This window comes from Pristiophorus japonicus, unplaced genomic scaffold (assembly GCF_044704955.1).
Source record: "Pristiophorus japonicus isolate sPriJap1 unplaced genomic scaffold, sPriJap1.hap1 HAP1_SCAFFOLD_246, whole genome shotgun sequence".
Taxonomy (NCBI): domain Eukaryota; kingdom Metazoa; phylum Chordata; class Chondrichthyes; family Pristiophoridae; genus Pristiophorus; species Pristiophorus japonicus.
In genome coordinates, this window is record NW_027252188.1 from 208,506 (window position 1) to 230,166 (window position 21,661).

A 21,661-nucleotide genomic window follows, 5' to 3' on the forward strand; every position below is an offset into this window, starting at 1 on the left:
TGTCGGACAAAAGCAGTGCGACAACGCCGAGGCAGTGAAGGGGTGGGGAGAGGTGGTGGTGAGATAGAGCTGAATGTTTTTGGCGCACATGTGAACCAGCAAGGGCCCAGCTTCAGTCTTATCGCCTCAGCTGTCGACTTCCCTGAGTCGCGGCACGACAATTGGCCTTGTGCTGGGGTGGGAAAATCAGGGATGGCTTCACTGTTTCTTCCCTCCCAGCTTCCAACTTCACCGTGCTGGAGGACCCTGCTGGAGGACCCTGCTGGCACTTTGTGTTGGCTCCGGAGGAAGAATCAACACTTGGGTGTGAGGTACCAGAGTGGCCTGAACTAAATACCATCACTGCAGGACGTACTGAGAAGTTGGGCAAGTCCCCGAGTCGCTGGGTCTCTGGCTCAAGCACTGACCTTTGCTCAACTTGATTTTAACCAGGGTGGGAGTTGAGACATCACAGCTTGCCTCAGTGCCTTGGATGAAAGAGGGGGGAAAAGCGGGGGTTCTGCTCCTGATTGCTATCCAATAAAATAATTGCTTGTGCATGGACATCGTGAGGGCAGGAACAGGATTGGGGTGATGTACCTTCCCTCCCCATTCTGGAATTGAGCTGCCTGCCAGCACCCACTGTTTGGCTGACAAATGAAGAGTGGGCACTTAGAGTGAACAGTAAAGCAACTAGCAGCATGGCTCTGTCCCCCAGCAAGGAGTCCGTGCCTTCAAGAAAGAATAGTAGCAAAATGTCGGCCCATAGCTCTGCAGGTCTGCGCCGGCTCTTTCAAAGAGCAACCCAGTCAGTCCCACTCCCCCGCCTTTTCCCCATATCCCGGCAATTCTTTCCTCCAGGTAGTTATCCAATTCCCTGTGAAGGCCACGATTGATTCTGCCTCCACCACCCTCTCAGGCAGCGCATTCCAGATCCTAACCACTCGCTGCGTAAAAGGTTTTTTCTTATGTCGCCTCTGGTTCTTTTGCCAGCTTCTCCACTCTGTCCATGTAACTGAAGTCTCTCTTACCTGGAACCATTCTCGTAAATCTCCGCACCCTCTCCAAAGCCGTCACATCCTTCCTAAAGTGCGGTGCCCAGAATTGGACACAATACTCCAGCTGGGATCGAACTAGTCTTCTCTATAGGTTTAGCATAACTTCCTGTTTTGTACTCTCTGCCTCTGTTTGAATGGTGGTGCAGGCTCGAAGGGACAAATGGCCTCTTTCGGTGCTGTAACCTTTCCATGATGATATCCCACTCATCACTTTCTTCAGAAGGGTTATGATTTGCTCATCTGTCTCTCCTGCAGGATGTGTGCAGAATCACTTGGAGCCTTCTCCACTGATGCAGGATTCAAAGATCATAGAATGGTTACAGCACGGAAGGAGACCATTCGGCCCATCGAGCCCGTGCCAGTTCTCTGCAAGAACACTTCAGCTCGTATCACTCCCCCGCCCTTTTCCCCTTGGCCCCACAATGTTTTTTATTTCAGACACTTATCCAACTCTCTTTTGAAAGCCGCGATTGAGTCTGCCTCCACCGTCCCTTCAGGCAGCGCATTCCAGATCCTAACCACTCGCTGTGCAAACAAGATTTTTCTCATGTCGCCTTTGGTTCTTCTGCCAATCACCTTAAATCTGCCAATGGGAAACAGTTTCTCTCTCTCATGTACTCTGTCCAGACCCCCCATGATTTTGAACACCTCGATCAAATCTCCTCTCAACCTTCTCTGCTCCAAGGAGAACAACCCCAGCTTCTCCAGTCTATCCCCGTCACTGAAGTCCCTCATCCCTGGAACCATTCTCGTAAATCTTTTCTGCTCCCTCTCTATAAGGCCTTCACATCCTTCCTACAGTGTGGGGCCCAGAGTTGGACACAATTCTCCAGTTGAGGCCGAACCAGTGTTTTATACAGGTCCATCATAACTCCCTTGCTTTCGTACTCTGTGCCTCTATTTATGAAGCCCAGGATCCCGTAAGCTTTAACCACTTTCTCAACCTGCCCTGCCACCTTCAGTGATTTGTGTACATATACCCCCCGGTCTCTCTGATCATGTACCCCCTTTAGGATTGCCCCTTTAGTTTATATTGCCTCTCCTCGTATCACTTCGCACTTTTCTGTGTTAAATTCCATCTGCCCCGTGCCCACCCATCCCACCAGCCTGTCTGTGTCTTCCTGAAGTCTATCACTACCCTCCTCACTGTTCACTATACTTCCAAGTTTTGTTATCTGCAAATTTTGAAATTGTGCCCTGTATACCCACATCCAAGTCATTAATATATATCAAGAAAAGCAGTGGTCCCAGTACCGACCCTGGGGAACACCACTGTATACCTCCCTCCAGTCCCAGAAACAACCGTTCCCCACTACTCTCTGTTTCCTGTCACTGAGACAATTAATGATTATGGGCACAAATTAGCAACTGCCACTCATTGTTGCTTGAACCTGCAGGGAGTAATGGAAAATGGAAACTGATTCATTCCAGCCATAGAACTTATCGACAGAATGCGCCCATTGTGGCAGTGCTGATGTATGCTCTTCAGTGTTACCACATTTTACAGCTCAACTGGACTCCATTCGGCCCATCGAGCCTTTGCCGACTTTCAAAGATCTATCCACTTCGCCCCTTTTCCCCTGCTCTTTCTCCATACCTTTCTCAATTTCTGTATCTCAGATATTTATCTTCTCTCTCGAAAGCTGTTAGGGATTCTGATTCCACCAGCAACACTGTAAAACTGAGTGCCTCCCTTTGACAATATCTGTAAATACACATGTTGATGTCTCTGAATTAGATAACTGTTTGAAGGAAACATTTCCAGGGCTCTGGGGAAAGAGCAGTGGGGTAGTGGGACAAATCAGGTCGCTTCCTGGCACAGGCACGATGGGCCGAATGGAGTCCAGTGCTGTATCATCCGATAATTCTAATGGTTGAGTATATAAGAGATGACTGGCTCGTGGCAGGCAGCATTTGCTTTGATGGAGGTTATCCTGTGTTTGTATGGGGGTGTGTGTATTTGTACTGTTTGGATCGAGGGATGAAGTTAATCACCATTGCAATATTTATGTTCCCGTACCTGTCTCTTCTGTCGCTAGGCCTTTCTCTCTACCTTGGTGGCAGTGGCTAATGCTGACTGGAGTTAATCTTGCTGGAGCACTTGGGGTAAAGTTTGTTGGAATCTTTGTGATCCTTCTGGTTGGAATTAACACTGCCTGTGATCTCTGGCGTCTTCTGGGAACCCTCGATATTTCTCTGGTAAACGTTTAATCTTTCAGCATCAATTGAGTTGTCGAGATTTACCTTTTCAAAGCAACATCCAGAGCACGTTTCTGAGCAGTTCCCTCTGTTGCCTCAGTGCATGATTTGCCAAGTCACAAGACTGAAGGTTGAACACCCTGGGCAGCAAGGTTAAAGACAGAAACTTTCCATAAAGTAAAATTGGAACACACATCTTGTTAGTGTGGACACAACAGCGGCCATAACAACAACAGCTGGCTGCAGTCAGGGTGGCTGGAGTTCTGTGTCAGAAATCATTGACTGATCTAAAACCTAGTTCGAGACTGCAGTGTAACCACTGATTGGTTTCCAAAGCAATCAATAGAAGAAGTCGCTGTTCAGTCTGTGGAACTGCGAGCTCAGTTTGATTCAGTAATGACTGCCCAGAATACTTTGTACAATGACACTTCACATTATTGCAAGATGCTCTGCAGCTGTTGTCACTTGATGTTATAGATTACTTGTAAAAACCTTATCGTGTCAGCCGTGGCCAGTGGGCAGCACTCTCGCCACTCAGTCAAAAGGTTGTGGGTTCAAGTCCACAAATCTCGGCTGACACTGTAGTGCTGTACTGAGGGGTGCTGCACTGTCGGAGGTGTGGTCTATCAGATGAGACGTTAAACCAAGGCCCCAGCTGCCCCCTCGAGTGGGACGAAAAATATCCCACGGCACTATTTCGAAGAATAGCATGGGAGTTATCCCCAGTGCCTTGGCTAATATTTACCCCTCAAGCAAGATCACTATTCCAGATTATCTGGCCATTATCTGTTTGTGGAATCTTGCTGTGTGCAAATTGACTGCCGCATTTCATACATTACAACAGTGACATTTCAAAAGTACTTCATTGTCTGTAAAGTGCTTTAGGACGTCCTGAGGTTGTGAAAGTTGCTATATAAATGCAAGTCTTTCTTTGTTTGATGGCGATCAAACTGAAGCAGTCTGCTTTCATTATAACCAAAATCCATCATCATCATCATAGGCAGTCCCTCTGAATCGAGGAAGACTTGTTTCCACTCTAAAAGTGAGTTCTCAGGTGACTGTACAGTCCAATACAGTCTCTGTCGCAGGTGGGACAGACAGTGGTTGAGGGAAAGGGAGGGTGGGACTGGTTTGCCACACGCTACTTCCGCTGCCTGCGCTTGATTTCTGCATGCTCTCGGCGACGAGACTTGAGGTGCTCAGCGCCCTCCCGGATGCACTTCCTCCACAAGGGTGGCCTTTGGCCAGGGACTCCCAGGTGTCGGTGGGGATGTTGCAGTTTATCAGGGAGGCTTTGAGGGTGTCCTTGAAACGTTTCCTCTACCCACCTGGGGCTCGCTTGCTGTGAAGGAGTTCCAAGTAGAGCGCTTGCTTTGGGAGTCTCGTGTCAGGCATGCGAACAATGTGGCCCGCCCAGCGGAGCTGCTCGAGTGTGGTCAGTGCTTCGATGTTGGGGATGTTGGCCTGAGCGAGAACACTGATGTTGGTGCGCCTGTCCTCCCGGGGGATTTGCAGGATCTTGCGGAGGCAGCGCTGGTGGTATTTCTCCAGTGCTTTGAGGTGTCTAATGTATATAGTCCACTGCACATGGTTCCCGAAACCACACTGTGTGTATCATTGCACACCGCGCTGTGTGTATCACTACAAACCACACTGTATCATTACACACCGCGCTGTGTGTATCATTACACACCGTGCTGTGTGTATCACTACAAACCACACTGTGTGTATCATTACACACCACACTGTATCATTACAAACCACACTGTGTGTATCACTACACACCACACTGTATCATTACAAACCACACTATCATTACAAACCACACTGTATCATTACAAACCACACTGTGTATCATTACACATCGTGCTGTGTGTATCACTGCACACCACACTGTATCATTACAAACCACACTGTGTGCATCACTACACATCGCGCTGTGTGTATCACTGCACACCACACTGTGTATCACTACACACCCATAAGCTGAGATGCCCAAGAATAGGACTGCTCAAGTTGCCCATATGAAAATTCACCATCTCGTGTACCACTTTGATTTGGGCATTGGTAGACTTTACAGATTGCAAAATGCTGGTCTGTGGGAGGAGAGGCAGTCTGGGCGAGGTGGAATTCCACAGTTTGTGGGAAAGTAGGAGATGGTGTGATGAGTCTCAATGTGAACACACTGAGATTGTAGGGAGGTGGGAGAGTGTGCAGGAATAAGTGAGAGGATAGTTCAGAGCAGCACTCACCAGAGGAGTATTGAGAAAATTTGCCAGATAGGACATAACATAAGAAATAGGAACAGAAGTCAGCCATTTGGCCCCTCGAGCCTGCTCCGCCATTCACTAAGATCATGGCTGATCTGAACTTGGCCTCAACTCCACTTTCCTGCCTGTTTCCCATAACCCTTGACTCCCCTGTAGTTCAAAAATCTTCCACCACCTGTTCTTTAGGTCCCGGGTTTTTTGTTGGACTTCAGCCTTGAGCCGTTTGTAATGCTGCTTTGCTGCTCCCGGGTTGGGTTGCTCAAGGCTCAGAACTGTCCTGCGCTTGCGATCTATTAGCTCTTGGATCTCCTGATCATTCTCATCAAACCAGTCCTGGTGTTTCCTGGTTGAGTGACCGAGCGTCTCTTCGCAGGCTCTGGTTATGGAGGCCTGGAGGGCAGACCTAGTGCTGTGGGCATTCTGTCTCCGGGCCATCAAGGCACACCAGCTTAGCTGTGAGGCGCTGGCTGTTTCGGGCTCTCTTAGCTGCGTCTTTCAGTGCCCCAGCATTGACTTTATGCAGCACTGCTTCTGCTGTCCCTTCTGCTTTGGGACTATGTTAATGTTGAAGATGGATTGGATTAGGTGGTGGTCCGTCCAGCAGTTGTCAGCTCCTGTCATGGTGTAGGTGATGCGCACATCCTCGCGATCCCTGGCTCGGACGATGACAGTCGAGCAGGTGCCAATGTTTGGAGCGAGAGTGTTGCCACGATGCCTTGTATTTGTCCCTCTGGCGGAACAAGGTGTTGGTGATGAGTTCATGTTGGAGACATTTTGTCAGGAGTAGGGTACCGCTGGAGTTGGCTTTCTCTATCCCCTCTCTGCCAATCACACCTCCCCAGAAGGCTGTGTCTTTGCTGACCCTGGTTGAAGTCACCGAGGAGGATCAGTTTTTCGCCCGTGGGGACGTGGGACAGGAATTTTTCAAGGTTGGAGTAAAAACCCTCTGGTCTCATCTATTGCATCGAGTATTGGGGCGTACGCATTGATGACTGTGGCGCACTGATTCCAGGATAGGGTGAATCAAAGAGGCATGAGACGTTCATTAACCCCGCAGGGGGAGTCTTTGAGACAGTTGACTAGCTCGTTTTTAATGGTGCAGCCGACTCTGTGAAGTCAGCGTTCTTCCTCTGTTTACCTTTCCAGAAGAAGGTGTAACCTCCACCTTGTTCCTTGAGCTGGCCTACCCCTGCCCGCTGGGTCTCGCTTAGGACGGCGATGTCGATGTCCAGGCGTCTAAGTTCCTGGGCAACTATGGCGGTGCGGCGTTCCGGCCTGTCAATGTTGGAGTTGTCCATCAGGGTCCTGACGTTCCAGGTCCCAAACTTCATATTAATGGAGTGGAAGATGCCTGTGCGTGCGTTCTTTTAACGTGGGGTGGCCAGTGCACACCGACTGCTGCATGGGCTGAGCTGAGCAAGGTCTTGGTCCAGTGACCAAGCTTTTGCTGCATGTGCCTAATTGTTGGCCACAAGCTCGGCGCTGAGTAGCGCCCTTGATGGTCGGTGGTGCGAGGCTTGGTTGGGGGCAGGCTTTGGGAAGGTCAGTGGTCTGCTGGGGTTCTGAGTGGAGGATCGCAGCCATGATGCTCACCAGTCAGAAGAGGCTCGCTGAGACGCTAAAGTATGGCGGAGAGGTGCAGTTGGCGCAAATACATGATGTCACCTCGAGGGATGAGAGTATGCCGGGAGATCTGAGATGCAGTGATCATGACCATCTTTAAACAAGGGGACAAATCCAACTGCAGCAACTACAGAGGAATCTCCCTGCGATCAGCCACTGGGAAAGTTGTTGCTAGAGTCCTCCTCAACCGTCTTCTCCCTGTGGCCGAGGAGCTTCTCCCTGTGGCCGAGGAGCTTCTCCCTGTGGCCGAGGAGCTTCTCCCTGTGGCCGAGGAGCTCCTCCCGGAGTCACAGTGCGGATTTCGTCCCCTACGGGGCACAACGGACATGATTTTTACAGCGCAACAGCTGCAGGGAAAATGCAGGGAGCAGCGCCAGCCCTTGTACATGGCCTTCTTCGACCTGACAAAGGCTTTTGACACTGTCGACCACAAGGGTCTATGGAGCGTCCTCCTCCGTTTCGGATGCCCCCAAAAGTTCGTGAACATTCTTTGCCTGCTCCACGACGACATGCAGGCCGTGATCCTTACCAACGGATCCATTACAGACCCAATCCACGTCTGGACCGGGGTCAAACAGGGCTGCGTCATCACCCCAACCCTCTTAATTTTCCTCGCCGCCATGCTCCAACAAGCTCCCCGCTGGAGTGGAACTAAACTACAGAACCAGTGGGAAGCTGTTCGACCTTTGCCGTCTCCAGGCCAAGTCTAAGACCACCCCAACCTCTGTCGTCGAGCTGCAGGACGCAGACGACGCCTGCGTCTGTGCACATACAGAGGCTGAATCCCAGGACACAGAATTTACTGAGGTGTACGAAAGCATGGACCTTACGCTAAACATCCATAAGACAAAGGTCCTCCCCCAGCCTGTCCTCGCCGCACAGCACTGCCCTCCCAGTCATCAAGATCCACAGCACGGCCCTGGACAACGTGAACCATTTCCCATACCTCGGGAGTCCCTTATCAACAAGAGCAGGCATCAACGACGAGATTCAACACCGCCTCCAGTGCAGCCTTCGGCCGCCTGAGGAAAAGAGTGTTCAAAGACCAGGCCCTCAAATCTACCACCAAGCTCATGGTCTACAGGGCTGTAGTAATACCCGCCCTCCTGTATGGCTCAGAGACATGGACCATGTACAGTAGACACCTCAAGTCGTGGGAGAAATACCACCAACGATGCCTCCGCAAGATCCTACAAACCCCCTGGGAGGACAGACGCACAAACGTTAGCGTCCTCGACGAGGCTAACATCCCCAGCATTGAAGCACTGACCACACTCGATCAGCTCCGCTAGGCAGGCCACATTGTTCACATGCCTGACACAAGACTCCCAAAGCAAGCGCTCTACTCGGAACTCCTTCACAGCAAACGAGCCAAAGGTGGGCAGAGGAAACGTTACAGGGACACCCTCAAAGCCTCCCTGATAAAGTGCAACATCCCCATTGACACCTGGGAGTCCCTGGCCAAAGACCGCCCTAAGTGGAGGAAGTGCACCCGGGAGAGCGCTGAGCACCTCGAGTCTCATCGCCGAGAGCATGCAGAAATCAAGCGCAGGCAGCGGAAGGAGCGTGCGGCAAACCTGTCCCACCCTCCCCTTCCCTCAACCACTGTCTGTCCCACCTGTGACAGGGTCTGTAATTCCCGTATTGGACGGTTCAGTCACCTAAGGACTCATTCTAAGAGTGGAAGCAAGTCTTCCTCGATTGCGAGGGACTGCCTATGATGATGATGATGCTAATCTAGTGGGATAGGGGAAAGTGTCTTGCAACACGCTTCAGTTAATTGGGAAAACGAGTCTGAAGATGAGTCGTGGGCTAGAATCGAGACTCAGCAGTTTGAAAGGAAAGTAGAAGTCCTTGAATTTGGCTTTGGTGGGAGGCCATCTTACAGAAAGAAATCTAATGCATGCCACATGAAAAAGCAAAGTTTTGAAGAACAGATTTCTCTGGATATGTAGCAGTGGAAACAATTCGTGGAACAAGGATGCTGAAATTGTACATGCAATCATGGATTAGCTGTTGGAAGGTGCAAGAGTCTGTTCGATTCGTTACTCTATTGGTAATTAAAAGCAGAAACATGTTTGCTCAATTCAAAATCAGAAGTTTAGACACTTGATGTACAATGACATTTTTAAAGTTTACATTTATATAGAATCTGATCACTTCAGCATCTCTAAGTGCTTTATAAAAAGATGTTTTTTTTTTAAATGCAGCGATTGCGAGATGTCTTTGGCTGATGAATGTGTGTCTTGTTGCAGGCTGAATTTGGGAAACACTTGCTGGCGCGAGTGTTGTGCCTTATCCTCCTACCCCTTGTCTTCTATACAGCATTGTTCGGAATTCATTTTTTCGTTTTGAACAAAAGGTGAGTTACAGTGCTCAAGCTGAATGACCTGGCCTGTTAAACTCAGCCCTTTTTGAAGGATTAGCTTGAAGCTGGGTGGGATAATGGATCAAACACTCCTTTCCCCCTTGGAGCCTCCCTTCAAATTCAGGGCTCCTTTTCCTGGGGCTTTCAGCACCGTCCTTTCCTTTCTGGGCCAAGGGTTCATGTATAGTCTCGACTGAGTTCTCTTCTATTGCTTGCAAGTGTCCTGAGTGGAATGAGTTGCCAATTGCAGCCACAAGGACATGTGATGTGGTTACTGAGAGAATTGAGTGCTGTACTGGAGAATAGTCCAGTAATGTTGCAGCTAGAGACGTGTATCAGCAATTTCACGCTGTATCTAGCTGTGCTGTACCTGACCTCACAACACTTGCTGACACTTGGTGCTGAGAACTGGGGTAAAGAGAAGTCCCACTCCCTAGGGGCGCGTCTCCGGGAGGGCGAGGGGCGCGTCTCCGGGAGGGCGAGGGGCGCGTCTCCGGGAGGGCGAGGAGCGCGTCTCCGGGAGGGCGAGGGGCGCGTCTCCGGGAGGGCGAGGGGCGCGTCTCCGGGAGGGCGAGGGGCGCGTCTCCGGGAGGGCGCGGGGCGCGTCTCCGGGAGGGCGCGGGGCGCGTCTCCGGGAGGCCGAGGGGTCTCTCCGGGAGGGCGCAGAGGAGCTTTATTGTAATGGTACCAGAGATGTGAGACATCAGTTGTATGGAGAGGCTGGGGTTGCTCTCCTTGGAGCAGAGATGGCTAAGAGGAGATTTGATAGTTGTTCAGAATCATGAGGGGTTATGATGGAGTAAGTAAGGGGAAACCGTTTCCAGTGGCAGGAGATTTGGTGAGCAGAGGACATAGATTTAAGGTGATTGGCAAAAGAACCTGAGGAAACCTTTGTATTTGCACAGCTCCTGTGTCCCTGCTAAACGTATATGGTCACTGTCCCTCCCCCAGTGAGGGGCATGTCTTGGCAGGAACCAGGAGGCCGCAGTGTTGTCATAGGTGCCTGGAGCTTGTACTAATGGCTGCAGAATCAGGAGGCTGGTCATAACTCCAGGGTGAGGGTGACAATCCATCGAGTGCACTCCCCTCGGTCACCCTGATAAATGATGTGACTGTGCCATTGGATGAGTTTTCTGTTGTAAAGTCAAGCTGGAATGGCCTGTGTTTGCAGCTCACATTGCTCTTTTTGTCCTTTTTTCCTTCTAGTGGCCCTGGCGATGGATTCTTCAGCTCCGCATTTCAGTCTCGTCTGATTGGTAACAATTTGCACAATGCATCGATGCCAGAGCGTACGTACTCCTGAAATGCTGGGTGCTTCCTGGCAACCACTGAAATAAGCGGCTAATCTTCCCAATGATTAATTGAAGTAACCAGGACTGCTGGATGTGTGTGTTGGTAGGAGGAGGCCCCTGTGAGAGAGTGAAGACTCCAAGGTATAGGAACTGGGAGCTGCAGAGATGTGGCTTTGGGAGCAGGGACGTCCTGGGTTGCCTGGTGATGGCAGTTCCCAAGGCATAACGCTGGCAGGATTACATACAGAATGAAACCAGGCCTTGCCCTTCGCTATCATTGGTAACGTCCTCCAGCCCGACACGTACCCCGGCCCCCAGCTCTGGACTATTGTGCATTTCCCCTCCCTTTATCCCACCTCCAGAGGCAGTGCCTTCAGCTGCCTAGACCCGACTGGTCTAATACCGTACAGCACTTCCAATCCAGTCCGAATAAAGGCTCGGACTCTAGAGACAACTTTAAGATTTATTGGAGATGAACGTAAGTTGTTGAGGCCAATTCACTAAATATATTCAAAAAGGAGTTAGATGAAATCCTTACACTCGGGGGATCAAGGGGTATGGTGAGAAAGCAGGAATGGGGTACTGAAGTTGCATGTTCAGCCATGAACTTATTGAATGGTGGTGCAGGCTCAAAGGACCGAATGGCCTACTCCTGCACCTATTTTCTATGTTTTTCTACAAGCCATGACTCACACCAATCCTGGCCAGTTCTTGATCAAAGTACTTCCCGTAAATGCATTACATTCTACATTCATACTCAAACCATAACGCACCTACTTTTGGTCATCAGGCGGGAAGTAACTCGGGCACCTTAGTCTGAAAACGCTACAATATATTCACTGGCTCGGCTCGGCACAAAAGCACTGGACCTGAGGCCCCATCTTTCAACTCTTACTCAGGGTTACTTCCTCTTGTACCTCTTTCTCTCAGTCTGTTTCACAGTAATCTCCTCAACTATTTTAATTTATACACTTCTAAAGTCATTTTATATGTTTCTGTACACCCACTTTTACAGGAATGTTAATTCCTTCTGCACCAGCTGCCTTATTGTGCTTAAGCTGACTGTTTTGCACAGAGAGGGGCCTGCACCGGCCCTCTCCCGCTCACTTTCTGTAGATCCCTATACTAATGCACAGAGAGGGGCCTGCACCGGCCCTCTCCCGCTCACTCTCTCGCTCCCTATACTAATGCACAGAGAGGGGCCTGCACCGGCCCCCTCCTGCTCACTCTCTCGCTCCCTATACTAATGCACAGAGAGGGGCCTGCACCGGCCCTCTCCCGCTCACTCTCTGTAGCTCTCTATACTAATACACAGAGAGGGGCCTGCACCGGCCCTCTCCCGCTCACTCTCTGTAGCTCTCTATACTAATACACAGAAAGGGGCCTGCACCGGCCCTCTCCCGCTCACTCTCTGTAGATCCCTATACTAATGCACAGAGAGGGGCCTGCACCGGCCCTCTCCCGCTCACTCTCTCGCTCCCTATACTAATGCACAGAGAGGGGCCTGCACCGGCCCTCTCCCGCTCACTCTCTGTAGCTCTCTATACTAATGCACAGAGAGGGGCCTGCACCGGCCCCCTCCCGCTCACTCTCTCTCGCTCCCTATACTAATGCACAGAGAGGGGCCTGCACCGGCCCTCTCCCGCTCACTCTCTGTAGCTCTCTATACTAATGCACAGAGAGGGGCCTGCACCGGCCCTCTCCCGCTCACTCTCTCTCGCTCCCTATACTAATGCACAGAGAGGGGCCTGCACACGCCCTCTCCCGCTCACTCTCTCGCTCCCTATACTAATGCACAGAGAGGGGCCTGCACCGGCCCTCTCCCGCTCACTCTCTGTAGCTCTCTATACTAATGCACAGAGAGGGACCTGCACCGGCCCCCTCCCGCTCACTCTCTGTAGCTCTCTATACTAATGCACAGAGAGGGACCTGCACACGCCCTCTCCCGCTCACTCTCTCGCTCCCTATACTAATGCACAGAGAGGGGCCTGCACCGGCCCCCTCCCGCTCACACTCTCGCTCTCTATACTAATGCACAGAGAGGGGCCTGCACACGCCCTCTCCCGCTCACTCTCTCGCTCCCTATACTAATGCACAGAGAGGGGCCTGCACCGGCCCTCTCCCGCTCACTCTCTGTAGCTCTCTATACTAATACACAGAGAGGGGCCTGCATACGCCCTCTCCCGTTCACTCTCTGTAGCTCTCTATACTAATACACAGAGAGGGGCCTGCACACGCCCTCTCCCGCTCACTCTCTGTAGCTCTCTATACTAATGCACAGAGAGGGGCCTGCACCGGCCCCCTCCCGCTCACTCTCTGTAGCTCTCTATACTAATGCACAGAGAGGGGCCTGTGCACGCCCTCTCCCGCTCACTCTCTCTAGCTCCCGATACTAATCAACCCGAGACTTAATGGAGGTGGCGTGCTTCTGGTTTACATTTCCAGAAGAAGGTGTAACCACCACCATGTTCTTTGAGCTGGTCATCCCCTGCCCACCAGCGGCGATGTCAACATCGTAACGTCTGAGTTCCCAGGCAACGATAGCGGTGCGACATTGTCACTGTTGGGGTTGTCCATGAGGGTCATAGAAACATAGAAAATAGGTGCAGGAACAGGCCATTCGGCCCTTCAAGCCTGCACCGCCATTCAATGAGTTCATGGCTGAACATACAACTTCAGTACCCCATTCCTGCTTTCTCGCCATACCCCCTGATCCCCTGAGTAGTAAGGACGACATCTAACTCCTTTTTGAATATATTTAATGCATTGGCCTCAACAACTTTCTGTGGTAGAGAATTCCACAGGTTCACCAATCTCTGGGTGAAGAGGTTTCTCCTCATCTCGGTCCTAAATGGCTTACCCCTTATCCTTAGACTGTGACCCCTGGTTCTGGACATCCCCAACATTGGAAACATTCTTCTTGCATCTAACCTGTCTAAACCAGTCAGAATTTTAAACGTTTCTATGAGATCCCCTCTCATTCTTCTGAACTCCAGTGAATACAAGCCCAGTTGATCCAGTCTTTCTTGATATGTCAGTCCCACCATCCCGGGAATCAATCTGGTGAACCTTCGCTGCACTCCCTCAACAGCAAGAATGTCCTTCCTCAAGTTAGGAGACCAAAACTGTACACAATACTCCAGGTGTGGCCTCACCAAGGCCCTGTACAACTGTAGCAACACCTCCCTGCCCCTGTACTCAAATCCCCTCGCTATGAAGGCCAACATGCCATTTGCTTTCTTAACCGCCTGCTGTACCTGCATGCCAACCTTCAATGACTGATGTACCACGACACCCAGGTCTCGTTGCACCTCCCCTTTTCCTAATCTGTCACCATTCAGATAATAGTCTGTCTCTCTGTTTTTACCACCAAAGTGGATAACCTCACATTTATCCACATTATACTTCATCTGCCATGCATTTGCCCACTCGCCTAACCTATCCAAGTTGCTCTGCAGCCTCATAGCATCCTCCTCGCAGCTCACACTGCCACCCAACTTCGTGTCATCCACAAATTTGGAGATACTACATTTAATCCTCTCGTCTAAATCATTAATGTACAGTGTAAACAGCTGGGGCCCCAGCACAGAACCTTTTCTTTTAACGTGGGGTGGTCGCTGCACACTGGCTACCACACGGGCTTAGCTGAGCCAGGTCTTGGTCCAGTGGCAAGGGGGTCCAAGACGACTGGAGACCAGGCATTGCTGTCTGGGCTGAGTTGCGTACGGCGAGATGTTGGCCACAGGCTCGGCACTGGGTAGTGCCCTTGGTAGTAGGTGATCTGAGGCCTGGTTGGGGGCAGGCATTGGGAGGGTCAGTGGTCCACCGGGGTTCAGGGTGGGAGGGCAGGGGGGTCAAAGCCACGGAACTCACCACGTGTTGGAGGAGAGGCCAGGTCACCAGTGGGGAAGGAGAGCTCCGGTTGTGGCTGAGGAGGAGGTTGTCTGTTGCCACGGTAATGGTCCAGCTGCCGAGGAGAGGCCCATCTGCCGCCGCTGGAGATGTTCCAATCGCCGCTGGAGGCGGCAGGGCGGGGGCCCGATGCCCAGCTCCAGGGCACCGCCTCCGGAGAGGGGGGAGCGAGGGTCTCTGGTGAAGATGGTCAGCCGTCGCTTTCACCCTGCCCGCAATATTGACAGGATGGCTTGCTGAAAGCACTTCCAACCCTTCCCCTCAATGAAAACTTTTTGTACAAATAGGTCAAGGAACAAAGGGACCTCAGATACAAATACACAAACCACTAAACGTTGTGACACAGGTTAACAAGGCCATAAAAAGCAAACCAAGCTCTCGGGTTTATTTCTAGAGGGATAGAATTGAAAAGTAGGGAAGTTATGCTAAACCTGTATGGAACCTTGGTTAGACCACCCTTAGAGCACTGCGTACAGTTCTGGTCTCCATATTATAAACAGAATATAGAGGCACTGGAGAGGGTGCAGAAAGATTTACAAAGATGATACCAGAAATGCGAGGGTATACATATTGGGAAAGGATGGACAGGCTGAGGTGTGACCTAATAGAGGTCTTTAAAATTATGAAAGTTTTGATAAAGTGGATAGAGAGGGGGAGGGGAGGAGGGCGGGGGGGGAGGGGTCGGGGGCAGGGTCACCTCTGCTCCAACACTGACTGGGGCACATCGGCCCAACTTCACATCGGTGCGCTGAACTAAATTCTTTTGTTTGGAGGCGAGTGAAAATAAGTATCACCTATCTCGGGATCTCATTCTTGGTAATAAACGGCATCACTGAATGGGGAGTGAGCAGTCCCGCTCCCAGAATGGGATTTTTAGAAAGATTTTGTTTTTGAAAGATGCTGATTTGGCGTAATGCATGAACTCTTTTTGTGAGCCCCCCTGAGATATCCCGCTCCTCCCCCCCCCCGGCCCTGAGAATCCCTCCCTCCGGCCTGAGAGCCCCCCACACCGCCCCCACACAACCTCCTGAACTAGAGGTGCAGAGCTGTCACTTCCATTGAGGCAGTAGTGTGAGGCTGTGTCCCGGTGGGTGACACAAGGACAGGAAATGGGTCATTCAGCCCCTTGAGCCTGTTCCACCATTTGGGTCTTGGTTGATTTGTATCCACCGCCTTGGCTCGATGTCCCTGGATATCCTCACCGTACAAAAACTCTGCAGCTCGCTCTGGAAGGCTTCAGTTGACCCCCAGCATCCACAGCCTTTTGGGGTGAGAGCTCCAGACTTGTGTGTGTGTGTGTGTGTGTGTGAAGAAGTGCTTCCTGATTTGAGTCCTGAATGGCCTGGTTATGGATGGACTTATTTATCTCCTTGTGGATTACCTGGCTTGCTGTGACCTTGTCTTCACATGCGTGTTTAGTGGTGACAATATTACTGGTGTTTTCGAGGTGTTTTGTTCTCAGTCTAACAGCAGCTCTCTCTTGCCACAGACATTGCTTATGGATCAGTGATCACGGTGAAGAACGTGCGGACAGCAGGCGGGTACCTGCACTCCCACTGGCATCTGTATCCGGAAGGTGTTGGAGCGAGGCAGCAGCAGGTCAGTCTGACTGGTAGCGAGACCGTGGCGTGGGTGCAGGTGCCCAACACCAGGGTGTAGTCAGCTTTCTGCTCTTCTGTTTTTCAGGTCACGGCCTATTTACACAAGGATAACAACAACCTATGGATTGTCAGGAAAGCTGAACACACCTCCGGTTAGTGCCCCGTTTGCTCACGGTCGCTCTCAGCCTTTCTCCTCATTGATACCTCTTGCACGAAATCCATTGGCAGAAGCAAAGAATGGTGGTGTGAGGGATTAAATGGCCCTAATCCAGGTGCTTAGCCAGGAGGAGAGCTTATCCGGACACATCTCCAGGCATTCGTTAAACCTTTATTGGTACGATGCCGTGATTGAAGAAAAGTCGAAGTGCCCTTTGACTCTTCTCCACACAGTACTGAAGGATGAATTTAGCATCTGCTGGAGAGCTCCAGTACTGATAGAAATCACTTGAGACTCGTGCCTCTTGTAGGAACGTGGAAACAGGAGTGGGCCATTCAGCCCCTCGAACCTGTTCCGCCATTCACTGAGGTCATGGCCCATCTGTGGCCGAACTCCATACACTTGTCTGACCGATATTCCTTAATACAAATCTATCCATCTCCAACTTAAAGTTAACAATTGATCAACTACCATTTGCAGACTTCCAAACTTCTACTACCCTTTGCGTGTAGAAATGTTTCATAACTTCACTCCGAAAAGGCCTGGCTTTATTTTTTTCAGCTATGTCCCCTTGTCCTGGACTCTCCAACAAGCAGTGATTTAATCTTTGATATCCAGGTATCATTCTAATAAATCCCTCCAAGGCCAATATATCCTTCTGAATGTGTGGGCCCAGAACTCCAGGTGTGGTCTAACTAGGGCTTTGTACAACTGCAGCATAACCTCTACCCCCTTGTATTCTAGTCCTCCAGATAGAAAGTCCAGCATACCATTAGCCTTTTTGATTATTTTCTGTACATTTTAATGTCCTCACTTTTCCAACCTCCCCTCATAACTCAAGTCCCTCATCCCTGGTAACCCTCCTCTGTACCTTCTCTAAGCATTGATGTATAAAGTTCCAGCATGATCTCCTTGCTTTTATATTCTATTCCTCTATTTCTAAACCCAAGTAACCCGTGTGCTTTATATAATCACCTTATCAACGTGCCCTGCCAGCGATAAGGATGTGTGTATAGGGACACCAAGATCTCGGCTCATCTACACTTTTCAACACCGTGCCAGTTATAGTTACTGTCTTTCCATATTAGTCCTCCCAAAGTGCATCACTTCATACGTCTCCGCACTGAACTCCATCTGCCGTGTCCCTACCCATTTCACCATCCTCAAGCCTATAACTAACTTCAGCACTATCTATTACTTTGCAGATGATACGAACTTGGCAAATTTTATAATGCTGCTCCCTACACCTGAGGCGAGGTCTTCAATAAAAAGTGTCAAGAATAATGGGCCCAAAAGTGACCCTTGGGAAAGACCGCTGTAAACTTCCTCCCAGTCCGAAAACGACCCATTCACCACCACCCTCTGCTTCCTGGCACTATCCAGACTAACACTGTCCCCTTAATTCCATGGGCTTCCATCTTCTTAGTAAGCCTCCTGTGTGGCACTTTGTCGAATGCATTCCGAAAGTCCACAAATACATTTACTGCACCACCTTGATCAATCTTCTTTGTTACCTCATCGAAGAATTCACTCAAGTTAGCCAAACATGATTGGCTTTAACAAATCCATGCTGGCTCTCCTTGATTAACCCATGCCTTTCCAAATGCAAGTTTATTTTGTCCCCGATAATGGTTTCCAATAAATACCCCACGAACGATGTTAGGTTGACTGACCTGTAAGTTTCCTGGTTAATCCCTCTCCCCTTGAACAACAACGCCATCCATGCTTTTGTTACCTCTCGACGAGACAACGCTCTCCTGGCTGGCCTCCCATCTTAGAAACATAGAAAATAGGTGCAGGAGGAGGCCATTCGGCCCTTCGAGCCTGCACCACCATTCAATAAGATCATGGCTGATCATTCACCTCAGTACCCCTTTCCTGCTTTCTCCCCATACCCCTTGATCCCTTTAGCCGTAAGGGCCATATCTAACTCCCTCTTGACTATAATCTAATGAACCTTTGCTGCACACCCTCAAACTTGTGCTCATCCAAAACTCTGCTGCCTGTATCTTAACTTGTGCCAAGGCTCGTTCACCCCTCACCCCTGTGCTCGCTGATCTATACTCTGCGCTCCTCCAATTCTAACCTATTGTGCATCCTCGATTTTAATCACTCCACTATTGGCAACCATGCCTTCAGCTGCCTCGGTCCTAAACTCTGGAATTCCTTCCCTAAACCTCTCTCTCCTCAACCCCTCTCCCCTCCTTTAAGATGCTCCTTATAACCTACCTCTGACCAAGTTTTGGTCATCTGTCCTCATATCTCCTTATGTGGCTCGGTGTTAAAAATGTTGCTGTTGTAAACAACTGGTTTAAGGAAGGAAACCTGCCGTCCTTACCCAGTCTGGGTCTATACGTGACTCCAGTCCCACAATAACATGGCTAACTGAGAGGCCTCGCAAGCCACTCAGTTATATCAAACCACTATCAGCCGTTCAAATAAAGGCTCACGACCATCTTCTCAGGTCAACTGGGGATGGACAATAAATAGCAGCAAACCCATATTCTAAATTGAGGAACAGGAGTGGGCCATTCAGACTCCTGAGCCTGTTGCTCCATTCAATTAGATCATGGCTCATCTGTATCTTAACTCCATTTACCCGCCTTGTTCCGTAACCCTTATTACTCTTGCTGAACAAAAATCTATCGATCCCAGTTTTGACATTTTCAATTGATCCCCAGCCTCACCAGCTTTTTGGGGGGAGAGAGTTCCAGATCCCCACTGCCCTTCGTGTGAAAAAATGCTTCCTGACATCACCCTTGAACGGCCTGGCTCTAACTTGAATTTGGAGAAATTAATGGGACTAAGTGGTGACAAATCCCCTGGACCAGACGTCCTGCATCCTCGGGTTTTAAAAGAGATAGCTGCAGAGATAGTGGATGCACAGGTATTAACCTTCCAGAATTCCCTAGATTCTCTCACAGTCCCCAAGGATTGGAAGGTAGCAACCATAGCTCTGCTATTTAAGAAAGGAGGAAGAGAAAAAAGGGGAACTACGGGCCAGTTAGCCGGACATCAGCAGTAAGCAAAATGCTAGAATCTGTTATATATGTAAACTTGCATTTATTCTCTATAGCCGCCAGAGGGCTCATTCCCCGGAGTCCCACGAGATCCCATAATCCCTTGGGAGCACAGGTATTTAAGGAGGCTTCACAGGTTGGAGAGGCACTCTGGAGACCTGCAATAAAAGACTACGGTCACACTTTACTTTGAGCTCACAGTGTTCAGTCTGACTCTTTCTCCATACATAACAGAATCTATTAGGGACGTGGTTACAGGGCACTTAAAAAAATTGTAATATGATTAGGCAGAGTCAACATGGTTTTATGAAAGGGAAATCGTATTAGACTAATCTGTTGCAATTTTTTCAAGATGTAACGAATATGATGGATAAGGGGGAACTAGTGGATGTAGTGTATTTGGATTTTCAAAAAGCATTCAATAAGGTGACACACGAGGTTATTGCACAAAATTAGAACTCCTGGGATTGGGGGTAATCATACAAACATAGAAGTTTACAACACGGAAGCCCATTGTGTTCGTGCCGTCCAACAAAAGGCTATCCCGCCGAATCCCACTTTCCAGCTCTAGGCCCATAGCACTTCAGGTGCACATCCAGGTACTGTTTAAATGTGGTGAGGGTTTCTGCCTCGACCACCCTTTCAGGCCGTGAGTTCCAGACCCCCACCACCCTCTGGGTGAAGAAATTTCCCCTCAAATCCCCTCGAATCTTCTACCAATTACTTTAAATTTATGCCCCTGGTTGTTGACCCCTCTGCTAAGGGAAATAGGCCCTTTCTATCCACTCTATCCAGGCCCCTCATAATTTTACGCACCTCGATGAGGTCTCCCCTCAGCCTCCTCTGTTCCAAGGAAAACAACCCCAGCCTATCCAATCTGTCCTTACAGCTGATATTCTCCACTCCCGGCAACATCCTCGTAAATCTTCTCTGTACCCTCTCCAGTGCAATCACGTCCTTCCTGTAATGTGGTGACCAGAACTGCACATAGTACTCCAGCTGTGGCCTAACCAGTGTTTTATACAGTCCGAGCATAACCCCCCCTGCTCTTATATTCTTTGCCTCGGCTAATAAAGGCAAGTATTCCGTATGCCTTCTTAACCACCTTATCCACCTGGCCTGCTACCTTCAGGGATCTGTGGGCCTGTACTCCAAGGTCTCTTTGTTCCTCTACACTTCTCTGTGTCCTACCATTTAATGTGTATTCCCTTGCCTTGTTAGCCCTCCCCAATGCAATACCTCACACTTCTCCAGATTGAATTCCATTTGTCACTGCTCTGCCCACCTGACCAGTTGATTGATATCTTCCTGCAGGCGACAGCTGTTTTCTTCATTATCCACCACAGACTATTTTAGTATCATCTGCAAACTTCTTAATCATACCCCCTACATTTAAGTCACGATCATTGATGTACACCACAAAAAGCAAGGGACTGAGCCCTGTGGAACCCCACTGGAAACAGCCTTCCAGTCACAAAAACACCCATCAGCCATTCCCCTTTGCTTCCTGCCTCTAACCCAATTTTGGATCCAACTTGCCACTATGCCCTGGATCCCATGGGCTTTTACTGTTGTGACCAGTCTGCCATGTGGGACCTTATCAAAAGCTTTGCTAAAATCCCTTTACAGTACATCGTACACACTGCCCTCATCGACCCTCCTGGTTACCTCTTCCAAAAATTCAATCAGGTTAGTCAGACACGACCTTCTGTGCTGATTGTCCCTGATTAATCCGTGTCTTTCTAAATCATCATTATAGGCAGTCCCTTGAAATCGAGGAAGACTTGCTTCCACTCTAAAAGGGAGCTCTCAGGTGACCACAGTCCAATAAGGGAATTACAGTCCCTGTCACAGGTGGGACAGACAGACATTGAGGGAAGGGGAGGGTGGGACAGGTTTGCCGCATGCTCCTTCCGCTGCCTGCGCTTGGTTTCTGCACGCTCTCGGTGACGAGACTCGAGGTGCTCAGCGCCCTCCCGGATGCACTTCCTCCACTTAGGGTGGTCTTGGGCCAGGGACTCCCAGATGGGGATGTTGCACTTTATCAGGGAGGCTTTGAGGGTGTCCTTGAAACGTTTCCTCTGCCCACCTGGGGATCGCTTGCCGTGTCGGAGTTCTGAGTAGAGTGCTTGCTGTGGGAGTCTAGTGTCGGGCATGTGGACGAGGTGGCCTGCCCAACGGA

General features: G+C 50.0%; 1 protein-coding gene across 1 annotated transcript in view; it reads left to right on the plus strand.

The window, feature by feature from the left end:
* The window catches only part of pomt2 (protein-O-mannosyltransferase 2), a 136,873-nt gene that overhangs the window by 19,917 nt on the left and 95,295 nt on the right, over positions 1 to 21,661 (plus strand). Inside the window, exons 6-10 of the mRNA XM_070871355.1 lie at positions 3,077 to 3,236; positions 9,385 to 9,491; positions 10,704 to 10,786; positions 16,191 to 16,300; positions 16,388 to 16,454. Of these exons, the coding sequence (XP_070727456.1) occupies positions 3,077 to 3,236; positions 9,385 to 9,491; positions 10,704 to 10,786; positions 16,191 to 16,300; positions 16,388 to 16,454 (527 nt within the window). The remainder of the gene's footprint in view (positions 1 to 3,076; positions 3,237 to 9,384; positions 9,492 to 10,703; positions 10,787 to 16,190; positions 16,301 to 16,387; positions 16,455 to 21,661) is intronic.